We start from the raw sequence: 12,467 nt of genomic DNA, 5'->3' as shown, positions 1-12,467 counted from the left end.
TGGACGATGCGTCAACAGACCATCCTGCAGGCAACCCTGCTGTGGAGGTGATCTTGGGGTGCTTCTCCTACCGGGGTGGGGGCTTCAGCCAGGCTTTTGTGTGCAGTCAGGAGCATCGAGAGGCTTTGGCTCGTGCAGAGGCTGTAAATCCAACTGCTGCTGATTTATGATGGCACCAACAGTTCCTCGCTTCCTTCTTGCCTCTGCTGCTCCGGCCCTGCCAAATGCTGCTCATTTGCATAATCCTCCTTCCCATTAACGAGACTCTGAATCGTATCTGCTCCTTTCAGGCTGCTGGCCTCACGCTCCGGCTCGGGGATGAGCTGCCAGGCCCCCTCTGCAGCCGCAGACCTGGCCGGCGAGGCTGGCGTGGGGAGGGCAGAGGGACCCGACGGCAGCGAGACCCCACGGCAGCGAGGGCAGGAGGGTGCTCTCCCGCACCCGCACTGCGCTGCCCCGGTTTCTGCCTGTTCGGAGAGTGGATGGGCTGCTACAGGCAGGACTGCAGGCTTGGACAGGGTCCCGGTGCTCTCGGTGGGATGGATCAGCCCCTTCGAAGTTTGCGTGCACCGATCACAGTCTATGCAACTAGTCGGGAACAGACACTTCTAATTGCCTAATTTTACTGTGACGAATCCCAGCCCACGGAGAAAGGCACCCAGTAATACTAAGACAATTGTATCACTCTCTGGATTTAAAATCACTTGAAAATATGAAGTATTCAACTTCCCTCTCAAAATACAGTGGAAAAGACTTTCAGCAGAATTCATTAGCTGGATTAGACACCCCGTGCTGTGCTGGCGGAGCTGGAGAGCTGCTCTGGCTGCAGGACAGGCTGCCAAGCCCCGCTGCTTGGTGGATGTCGGGCCCGGGGATGCTGCTTTGGGGTTTGCCCACCTTGGTTCTCCGGGCTTGGAGGGTCTGGGGACCATCTCAAGCTGGAGTTGTGGGACTGCCCCTTGGTGTAGGGTCCAATGCCCAGGATGGCGTGTCCCAACGTTGTCACCTTGGGGTGGCACCAAACCCCAGCAGCACGTCCTAGCAGGATAGGATGCTGCAGGCAGCCGGCTCCCGGGAGATGCCCAAAGCTGAGCGGCGAACCTCACGGATGTCATCTGCTCCCCCGTCAGTGCTGCGAGGCGAAACGTTCAGCGGCGGCGTAAGCCGCAAAGCTCTCGAGAGCAGCTTTTCCATGCTGCACGCCCCAAACGGCCCTGAGCCTGCCGAGCGCTTTGCTCCGTGTTCAAGGCAGCCACGTGCCTGGTAGGTGTCGGGAAAGGAGCAGGTTCTTTGTTTGTGCTAATTTGTTGCTTTGTTTTCCGCGAGCTAGTTTAAATGTGATTAAAACCCAGCAGCCGCCGGGGAAGGAGCATGCAGGCGCCGAGTCGAAGTCAAGGGAGTGGTTGGTTTTCAGTCCCCTACTGCGTTGCCCTTGGCTTCCCTTTCTAGCATTACCTGCATTTAAAATTAATGCTTGCCGCTGCCTGTGCTGCTTCCCTGCTTATTTTTTTCTCTTTGTGACAGTGAGCGGGGACTGAAGCCTGCCACTTTGTCATACAGGTGAGAGACAATGCAAAATTCATACTCTATACCATTTGCAGCCCGCCTGGCTCTTTCCCTTCCACATTTAGGCTGAAATTCATTATCGGCTGCTGCGGGGTCCTGGCCAGGCAATCGTTAAACTCCAGGGCTCCGGAGTCCTTCCCGGCTCCTGGGTGTGGGTGAGGGCCCGGGCCACATCCTGACACCGTGCTGGGTGAGCCCCGAGCAGCCGTGGAGGAGCGATATAGCACTGCCGCCTCTCACAGGTATCCTCACGCGGGCTCTGACAGAGTGATTAGGCTGCTAGTCTTGGATCCAGGCTTAATTCCCAGCTCTCCGGCTGTTACAACAGAGAAAACAGTGCTCTCTGACCTTGCAAGGGTTTGGCGAGATAAATCTATTAAAGATTTAAAGACACCAGCTCCCAACTACTCAATAAACCCCTGTTGATAATAAGGAACCAAGCGGGTCTTAGATAATGTTGGGGTTTTTTTTGCTTTAACTCCTGCATCTCCAGACAAATGAATGCAAAATCCTAACTGCTCGTAGTGCCCACAGGGCAGGACCCTCCCCGATCCGGCCGTGGGTGGGATTTGCTCTGTAAGCAAATACCCAAGGGGATAATTCAGCAACGCGAGCTGTCAGAGCAACAGGAACAAAGCAAGGAGGTGGCAGGATGGAAGCGCAATAGGAAAGCAAGAGGTACCGTTGACGGTGAGCGTCACCTCCCGTTCCCCCGCGCCGACCCGTGGGACCACGGCTCGGCACACGTATTTCCCAGCGTCTTCCTGGCGAACAGACTTCAGGGTCAGCTTGTTCTCGTTGCTCAAGACCTGGAAGAGAGGAGGGGGTGGCTTTCAGCGGGGGTGACTGTGAAGTTGAACATGAGATGTGCGTTATGAGCTCCAGAGCAGCCTAGAGAAAACAAAGTGGATGAGCCCAAAGTTTTACATGGCATGGAAATACCACTTGTTGCTGTTGACTAAGGAATAAAGAAATGACCCAGTTTTGGGGGAAAATATAAGTTCTGTTACTATTCATTTGAATTTTTACAAACCTCATTTTTTCCAGAAGTTCAAGATACAAGAAAAAAATTTCGGTGGCTGCAGTGACACAACTGCCTTGTAACCCAGAGCAGAAAAGCCATCGAGAGAACCACGCTCCGCACTTGCATTTCCATGCTCGCAGGCGCAGGAGAGGTTGCCAGGATGGACTCGGGGATTTCAAACCCAGAAGTGGTGGGAGATCAACCTGCAGAGCCGGCAGCCCCCTGGGAACCGGGTCTGGATACCCGGGGAAATCGCAGCTGCTTTTGGCAAGCCCTCCCTACAGACCAGTTGCAGCCACGCTGCCCTCCTGCCCCGGCAGTGCAATTAGCAGCTTTATTAAACCTTGAAAATTGCTGAAGCAGAGGGATCTGGCTGAGGCTGTCAGCAGAATACCAGTATTTAAACAAACGTGGCAGGTCCGAAACAAATCGCAGCTTTCGGAGCGATGCATTTCCATGCTGGAGACGCGTGCCTGGGGGCTAATTCCTCCTGGTTGCCCTTGCCTCTCTGCCCCAGGACTTGGCAGGCTGGGGCCAGCCCGTCACCTCTCCTCCTTCCAGCTCGGTGGAAGTCTTCTTGCTCGGTGAGTCCCCGGCTCTGCTGGTTGCTGCTCCCCGAGCCGATGACTCTGGGAACTGGTGCTCATGCGAAGGCTTGAGTGGTGGCTGGACACGGATCTGGGTGTCCCTGTAGCAAGAAGATGGGAATCTCACCCCTAACCTGGCACGAGCCAGACACACTGCGTTTCAGATCCCTTTTAAACTCACGGTTTTAGCATCGATTACAAGGATATCCATGCAAATGCCCGTGCTTACTTGGCCTCATCCTCTCTTCAGCCTCTGATTTGTTTCCTTCTGGGAAAGCAGCAGGAGAGAAGGCAATCTCGTGGGAGCCCAACCTGGCTCTGAAGGTGGAGGGGCTGGGAAAAGCAGCAGCCCTGGTCCCACATCGCACCACGACGGCTGGGTGCTGATGGGCTTTACAGAGCAGCATCTCCTGCCACCATCCCTCTGGGAAGATGGAGGCGGCTCTGCTGAGCAGCACAAGCATCTCTGCTGGCTTAAACCAGCCGGCGGGTCTGTCCTGAGCCCCGAGATGCTCCAAGCCAGCACGAGTCCTCTCGAGGGAGCCAAATAAAAAGGAAGAAGGCTGCTCTGCCCGCGTGCTGCCTGGGCACTGCCGGTTAGCGAAGGCAAGCCTTGATGCCTGGGCCTGGACCACGAGGGTCAGGAAGCCCTGACCCCTGCTGTGCACGGCTCCCTTCGGCTGCCCTGCACGCTCCAGCGGCTTTGAGAACATGAAATAGCAGCCTACGGTGTGAGAGCGTTGCTGATAATGGTGATAACCCAGAGAAACAACTGCAGCTGCAGGATGGGAAACCACCCAGGGATTATTGAGCCGTTGGGATTCCTTAGCCGATTGGAGCCATCAGCTCTCCCGAGTCTATAACTACTTCCCAGGAGATGGCCTTCGCCGAGGCCATTGTGGTTGGGAAAAAATACCCCAGCAGTTAATGCCTCAGTGCCTGCTCCCCTCCTTGGTTTGTGCCTGGGGAGCAGAGGTGAGGAGAACGACTCAGTCCCTTCATCTCACTCTCGTGCCAGTCCAGCTCCCTGATACACTTAGTCTTGAGCTGCGTAAGTCAGCGTTGCCTCATCGGCTTCAGGAACGCGTCTGCCCAGATGAAGCTGAAAGGCGCTTTTCAAACCCAAACCTGCGAGTTTCACGTCTCAGCCCTCCTTTAGCTTCTTAACGTGGCTTTGCTCAGCCCTCCTGTCTGTAAAGAGGGGATCAGAGTATCTCGCGCCTCCCTGGGCTGACTGAGCCGCGATTAATATTTGCAAAGCTCCTTACGCATTTCAGGACAAAAGGGACGTAGAGAAGCCTGACGGGCCAGATCCAAACCCCCCCCAGTTGAGCGGGCTCCGGCGCACAGCGGAGGCGAGCTGGCGTGAACGCGTTAGGATGTGAGCTCACGGGTCTGGAGGCCAGAAAGGATCATCCCAGAAAGGACCACACAGACGATTTGCAGCAGTGCTACCCGGCAGCGAGAGGTTAAGTGATGCTCCGGCCTCTGTTCAACCCTTTTGCCCATCATCATGGGCATCAATTCTCCTGTCAGGGCTCATTTGCAAACATCTCCCACGGGCAAGAGCTGCAAGGTGGGGACAGGGTCAGACAAATCGCTGCCTCGAGTCTCTGCGGCAGCGATGGCACTGATTTTCAGCAGTCTGGTTTTCCCTTTGCCTCTCCCAAACGGGACTCCAGGCCCGACCTTCCAGCCTGCCTTCCAAATGCCTCTTGGGTTCGCACACGCTTTCAACCAAAATATTACGAAGGCAATAAAGCCTTTACTGCTTAATGCGTGTCTCTGGACTAACTGGGGACACTCGCTGCAGCCCCGCAGCCTGGGAGCTGCCGCTCTGCAACACCACGTTGTCCCCTGCATTTGGAGGAGACCTGTAGGTCCAGCATTTGTCCAGCCAGGAGCTCCCAGCCCATAGGTATGGGCTTTGCTCCATGGGGAGCATCATGCGGCACCTCATGCCCTGAATGTGCCATTCCCCACTGCCCCAGCAGCGATTCTTACCACGCCTGAGCCTCGCTTCATCCAGACGATGGTGAGAGACGGGTTCCCAGTCCAGGCACAGTTGAAGACTGCGTCCGAGCCCAGGTCAACGAGGAGGGACTGCGGTTCTGTTGCCATCCTGGGCCCAACTGCGCAGAGGAGACCGGAGTTACTCTCAGTGATGGGCTGTGTCAACCAGAAACCCTCAAAACAAAGAGGTCACCGTGTCAGAGGAAGCAGTGGTGGGTCTTGGTGGACCTCTGGGTCACAGCCACGTAAGACTGCCAAATAAAGACGAGCCTGAGACAGTTGCCTGCTGCCACCCCAGAATGACCAGCTCCCCAGGGACCACCACCATGAGCTGTGCATTCATAAGGCAGGAGGAAATCACGGGTCCCAACACCAGAGCATTTACAAAATTTGAGCTGCAAGAGAGCCCGGCAAGTCCTGGTCACCCTGGGCAAGTCAGATCTAGTTGTGTCCCCTTCCCATTAATTTTCAACTAGCCCTGCTGGCCCTATTTAGCCCTGGGAAGCCCGTCTCAAGCTGACAGATTACTTACAGTAGACATCCACGGTCCTGCTGATGTTTGTGCTGCCCAGCGCGTTGGTGACCTCGCAGGAGACGGGCTCAAAGAAGAAGGTGTGGTCCACGATGGTTTCGTAGAAGTCACCGGATGCTTCCTTTATAACCTGGCCTTTTTTCGCCCACCTGTTGAAGAAGAAAGAGCATCGTCATGGTGCTGTTCTGCGTCACTTGCCGTTTACATGGGTGTGATGGCGGAGACTCGCTCGCCCAGCACACAGGTCGTGGTGCCGCGGGGCAGCACGCCGCAGGGTGCCTGCTGCTGCCCTTGGCTTTAGGAGGGACAGGCACTTGTCCTCAGCATCGTCCGCTTCCCCGGGGCTGCAGGGATTATAACCGCAGGTTTTGGAGAGCAGACATCGAAGTGGTGTGTACGTATACCCATACTGAAACCTTTCCAAAATAAACCACAACTGCTCTTTGCCCGTGAAAGCCTGTTTCACCGGGACTACACCTCATTCCTTAGGACTGTGGGGCGTGGGTGGAAGACCTCAGTGATAGGAGGGATGGGACATGGAGTCTCTGCTGACGGGGAACCACAGTGCCAGGAGAGCAGGCCCTTTCCGAACACTTGCCGACCAACACTGCTGGTCCTTCCACATCAAAACCACTAAAAACCTTTTCAGCTTCTCCACACTTTCACCCTTTCCTTCTTTTTTTCCCAGCGAAAGAGAACTTCATCCCTTTAAGGCAGCTGAAATAACATTACCCTGAAAAGCCAAGCTGGCATTTGCAACACTGCAACTTGCAAATTGTCTCGGAGAACAAGCTGTCAACTCAGCACTTGAATTAAGCCGCTGTTTGCCAAACAATGAGCAAATGTGACCTAATGGGGCACCATCTGGCAATCTGCCACTCTGGAGCGGGTGGGAAAGACAGGAGATGCTGTCAGGCGGCGTGAAACTCCAGCCGCTCTTTGCGGGAAGGGAGAGAAAGCGCAGGCAGCAGCCTGGGGAAAAAATGATAATAATCCTCCCAAAACAACTGACAGATAAATTAGAGGGAGGAGGATTTTGCCTGAGGAATCTCTGCCCCTGTTGTCTTGGGGCTGCCCATCTCTGGTTGTGCTGGGTGGGCTGGGATGTTTGGACAAGATGGGGTGGGTTGGGGAAAGGTGCAGGTGCTGGGAGCTGGACTTGCCCCAGAGGCTCCAGAGGGACAAGCCATCGACGCTGCTGCCCATGCGGGGTCGGTGAGGTGGTTTTGGGGAAGTTGTGCCCTTCGAGGCAAACAACATCTGCTCACGGTCCTCCCATGGGTCTCCCGCTCTCTGCAGCCCCCCTCTGCTCGTCCCCACTGCTCTGTCTTGGGGTCACGCATGGCTCCCCTTGCTTCAATGCCAGACTCGCGTTGCCCCACAGGCGACCAAAGACAACTGGAGCTGCAGTGGACTCACACAGTCGAAGGAGGACTGTGGGCACAGATGGCTTCCCCAGGTCCCTCCGTGAGGCCGGAGCGGGAGCGAAACGCTGGTCCATGGCAGGCTGGAGGACACCCTGACAGTGCCGCTAGAGCAAATTCCCCCGGCGCCCGCCAACGTGAACCTAATTGAATCAGGACAGCTGACCTGCAAGGCTTCACCCACCATCTGATGACACAAGCGTTTTGAAAGAGATGTATCAGTGGTACAGATGTGAGCAGATTTGTATGCACTTATCTGCTCTCTCATTTCATTCATCTTTGCACCTCCAACAGATGCTGACTGGCCACTTCAGCTTCCCTGCCTGCCCTTCCTCCCCCGACTCCCCCTTCAATAATTAATCAGGAGACGCTGCTTTTATTTCTAGGGCTGCGCTTCGTGTGTTAATGAGGGGTTTCCTCGTATGGAAAACCCAGCACGAGCAACACCTTCCAGGTGCTGCTCCAAAGGTTTCAATGGTCAATGGTTGCAGTTCCCTTCCAGAGGGAACTGCAACCCAAGGGGCTCGCCGGAGGCGGGCCAGCAAGACTGATCTCGGCATCACGCTTCCCTGCCTCCTGATGGGATTTGCCTTGCCCTGCTGCCTCCCTGCCACAGGAACGACGCTGCCCGTCGCGGAGAGCATCTGCCTGTGCTGCCGCAGCAGCTTGTCCCTTGGGGATGCTCCTCCCTGGGCTGCGGCAGGAGAGAGCTGGGGGCATCTGCCAGAGCCCCAATATCTCATCCCTGAAGCTTTGCACGGGCTGTGGGGTGGAGAAGAGACACGTCCTCATTGCCTCCTGTTTAGTTTGCTGGTCAAAAAAGGCTTGAAGCCTCAACACTTGATGAAAGAAAGGAAGGTAGAGAGCTAAGGGACAGTGAAACTTCAGCTGGCAAATGTGGAAGTATCCTGTGCTTTTTGTCAGGAGTATTCCTGCTCCGTTAAGTTCCTTTACAACTTTGTCCCCACAGAGGCTCCCAGTCACGAGCAGATTTCCAGCCTCTGAAGGGTCGCCTTCTGTTACTCAGGTGCTCACGGGACGTGGCAGGTACATGAAGCCATTTCCTTGCAGCAGTCAATGGGACGGGGCGAGTGCGGCACTGAACCCGTGGGGCAATCCAGCGCTTCTCCCTTCCTTGTTACTTTGCACAGAACCACCTTCCCTGCTCTGCAAAGAACAAGGAGGAGGTTTCACGATGAGGATAAAAGTGACTTGTGAGTTCCCTGGGTCATGTCCTTGCAGCCTGCCTGCAGATCCTCCACCCAGCAGAGACACGGAGGGCACCAGGGCTTGGAAACCAGACGGAGAAGTGTCTGGAGGTGGGTTTGAGCTGGGCAGACTTCAGGTGAGATCCTCCTGGATGTTGCAAAAGAAAGGAAGACGGAGGGCAAGGTTTCCAAGAGTTGGTTTGACTTTGCTGTGGCTTGGGAAAACACACACCGACGACCGCGGCACGGTGCTTTATGTAACTGTTCAAAACCGATCGCTTCCGCAAAACTGGATTTCCCGAGCACGGAGATGTCTCACAACCACCAATTTTTCGTGCTTCAGCGGAGATCAAGGTTCTTACTCCAGTTTTCCAAGGCTTAACACTGCTAAATCAATGTGGCTGAACAAGCAGTATAGATCTTTTATAATGTCAAATTGGTTTTTAATAACGACAGCTGATAACCCTTGTAAAGCTTCCCGTGATGTGCTTGTGGACAGCCAGAAGGCAAGTTACTCATGTTTTTAACAAGCCCATAACATGTCTTACCTATTAACCTTTCAGTAATTATTTATAAACAGAATCTGAGTAAAACGGAGCTGAGAAGACACGGAGGATGCTCCACCAGCCCCATCCACCACCTCCACTGCTTCGGCTCTTCACAATTTCTTCCTAACGTCTCACCAACCGTATTACATCGAGCCTGGCTCCCAGCCAGCGCTCCTTGTCCTACCACCCTTGAGAGCAGGGGCTTCTTTCATTTATATTGTTACCTTGAAGGTATTTATAGATTGCAAACGCGTCGCCCAGGGTCTTTTCCAGACTATATAAATTTACCTCCTTTAGTCTCTTCTCATATGACTTAGCCACTAACTCACCTGTCATTTTTTTTGCTGCTGGTTTTCTTCCTAAGCCAAACCACACTGAGGGGCTGCAGCGACGGGTCTGTGCCGGGGGAGCACGGCATCGTTGCGTCCCCCCACGCGGAGCCTGCGTGGAGCGGGGTGAGGCTCTGCCCTTGGGGATCCTGCCCAGAAGACCTGTTGCCACCACTTTCTTGGGCTTGCCACACCGCAGGGGAGGACTGGCACAGCAGAGGGGACACCGCGGGACACATCCCAGCCTGCCCGCGCTTCCCGGGGCGTCCCCGCAGGGTGACGGCGGCAGCGTCACCGACAGGTGCCTTCGCTGCCCGCTCCCTACCACCGACAGGAGCCTTTTGAGGACCCAGCTCCAAATTCTCCACCTCTCCCCACTACCCAATGCCCTGTGGCCAACGCAGACCTAGCACCCTGTCTGCTGCCGTCCCTCACCCTCGGGCTTCGCACATTTTCTCTTCACCAAGCACCGTCTCAGCCTGTTTCCCCAGATGGATATTTATTTCTTCCCCTCCAGGCTGAGCTGAATTTTATTTCCTTCCCCATATTTCTAACCTGTGTTCGTTTTCCTCTGGCCTTACTGGAGGGAGTGCCCAGTGCCTCCCAATTCAGTATCTTCTGGAAATTGAATCGGCCTGGGTGATGGAGGAAAACAAATTTCAACCAGGAAACAGATATTTTGATCCAAGCTTCAAAGGGATTATCAGAGACAGCAATGAAAAAACAGTGATTAAAGAATAAAAACCCCCACACCTGTACTGGGTCCTTTTAATGCTTAAAGATAAGAGGGAGGGGGACTTTTCTAAGGAGTCATTCTCCAGGGAAATAACATTTTTCCGACTCCATCGATCGCTTCCCAGCTACGAGTGCACACAAGCAAATAAGAAAGGACAGTTTGGGATACGTTAGCTCACAAGCAATGCTGTGGCTTTGTTTCAGTTTTCATACATCAGTGTTACTTCAGTGACCTGCTCTGGTTTCTGAAGGAAACCTGCTGAAAGCCGGGACAAAGTCCCTGTGCTTCCTCCCAGGCTCTCAGCGGAAGATGCTCAGCTGAGTCTTCTTCTGCACAAGGTGTTTTTACCTGGCAGCTTCATCCCTTCGCCCCAAGGACCCCGTTTCTGGCCGGGCTTCCAGGTGCCCGTGAAGAGCTAACGGCGTTTTCCGCGAGAGCACGACGCGCCCCGTACAGCATCGGTACGCAGAGAAGCATTGCTAGCGAGCGCTTCATCTGCCTCAGCGCTGCCCAAGCTCGCCGTAACAAATAAATTCCTCTGTCTGCAGCACAAGGACGTGTAATTCTTCAACAAACAGCGCGCGTGAACAAGCTGTTTACTTTACAACACTGGGAAGGCTGTAGGACTCGTACAAACGCTTCTTTGCAAAGCTCCTCATCGGGCCACGGCTCTCTCCAGCGTCTCCCAGCAGCACAGGAACGACCGGAGGGCATCACTAGCACCCACCCCGCAGCGCAGGGATGCCGGGGCTCTCTGAGCTCCGTAATGCTCCACCAAGCAACTGCTTAAATCCGTACCGCAGGCTCCGTGGATCCTCGCTAAGGAGGTTTTTTGCAGTCGCCAGCAGCACGCGCGCTCCTTGAACCAGACCTCCTGGCAGATCTGCTGCTCTGACGGCAGGGAAGTGGAGTGTATCATAATTTTTAATTAACAATGCAAAATAAAGCAGCTGCTTGCCATATAAATTGTTTTTACTAAGAACGACTTAAAATAGATAAATATTTTCTTGGACGCATTTTAATTGCTTAATAAAAGTACCAAGAACACCCACAAATACCTTAAATAAATGCCTGGCTCACAGGATGAATTAATTAACATTTCATTCCCGGGAATGGCTATTAATCGCTACAAATTGCTCGGAGAGTGGGTTTTGTTGCTTTATTGCCCGAAGTCCCTTCAATTCCCAGTGCCGTAACACGGCGCTCCCCTCTCACCCCCCCGAGAGCCCTCCCCATGTGTGACGGCTGCCGGCGGGATGCTGCGAGCACCACGCCGCACCCCTGCGCTGCTGGCGGGGGGTACCCCCATAGCCCCGGTGTCCCCCATGGGGAAGAGCCGATGGAGAAGGCCGGTGCCTCAGGGACGATGTGCCGGCGTCCCTCGGAGGTCCGTGCTGGGCCAGGACAGTGGACAGCTTGTGCCAGCAGCCCCGTGTTTGCCGAGCATCTCTCGCGAGCGACAGTCTTGTGAGAAATGACTGAGGGACCAACGGGGCCCGAGCGGTGTCACGCTACCCCCCTGCACGGCCCCGGCGTGATGCATTGTGCGAATTATTTCTTTATTAAGAGTGAATTTCCATACTGGTGATCTATGGGGTTATTCCTCTTCTCCTGCCTGCTCCCTCCCTAATGGGGGCCCTGTGTGGTTCCTCAGCCGCACGTCCGCCGTCCTCCCTCCGTGCCGATGCAGCGGGTTCATTTATCGGCCGGCGCAGGCTGTGGGTAACCTCTCCACCATCTAAATTACAAGGCTGGGCCTTCCAGCTTGGGGTTTCATCAAGTTCAGGAGGGCAGAGCCCGGAGCGAAGCGCTGAGCATCCTTGCTGATGGCTGGCCGGTCCTCAAGCACACAGGCTGGGGTACACACTTACTCAAGGAAAGGCTTCCAAAGCCTCCAGCTCCCATCCTAACAAACCTCCATCCATGCACGGCTGCTGCAGCGACAGCCTCTTCCCAAGCCTCTCCATCCCCGACACGGGCATCTTGGCTCCGCCACAAAGCGAACCCCAGGTCCTCGTGGTGGAGACGCTGCCCCTGGGGGCGGAGGAGCCAGCTCTGCTGGTCTCCCCCTCCTATTTTTCTTCCCCTGTGGCTTTTCTTCAGAAACAAATAAACAGCGAGAAAGATTGCAACCTTTTCCCGAATTTCAAGAGTTCAGACCTGAATCCCTGACAAGCACATGTCTGGTGTCTGATTGCGCTCGCCGCGATACATCAGTTGCTGCTACTGGGGTTTGATTGCTTTTAAGCACTTTGGGGTTTCGATGACCGCAATACACCTCGCTGTGTAGAAGAAACCTCTGGCTTGATCTCCCATCTAATCTCAGCTTTGGCGTTTCCCCTCCTGCTGAGCCGGGAGGCCGGCAATGAGCCCGAGTGCTCCTCAAACTGCAGCCTTTAAGGGAGGTGCCTGTCTTCGGTGCACGGGTTTTGCAAGTCCTGAGGGTGGGAAAAATCAGTGAGGGGCTACTTACAGCTCCCCAAATCATGCCTAAACACGT

At 54.8% G+C, this 12,467-nt stretch overlaps 1 protein-coding gene across 1 annotated transcript in view; it reads right to left on the bottom strand.

The window, feature by feature from the left end:
* The window catches only part of KIRREL3 (kirre like nephrin family adhesion molecule 3), a gene marked incomplete at its 5' end in the record, with an annotated part of 342,172 nt that overhangs the window by 20,692 nt on the left and 309,013 nt on the right, over positions 1–12,467 (bottom strand). Inside the window, 3 exons of the mRNA XM_082010028.1 lie at positions 2,249–2,375; positions 5,182–5,309; positions 5,723–5,871. Coding sequence (XP_081866154.1) covers positions 2,249–2,375; positions 5,182–5,309; positions 5,723–5,871 — 404 coding nt within the window. The remainder of the gene's footprint in view (positions 1–2,248; positions 2,376–5,181; positions 5,310–5,722; positions 5,872–12,467) is intronic.

Source organism: Phaethon aethereus, assembly GCF_964289735.1.
Source record: "Phaethon aethereus genome assembly, chromosome: 23".
NCBI lineage: Eukaryota > Metazoa > Chordata > Aves > Phaethontiformes > Phaethontidae > Phaethon > Phaethon aethereus.
This window is presented reverse-complemented; position numbering and strand designations above follow the sequence as displayed.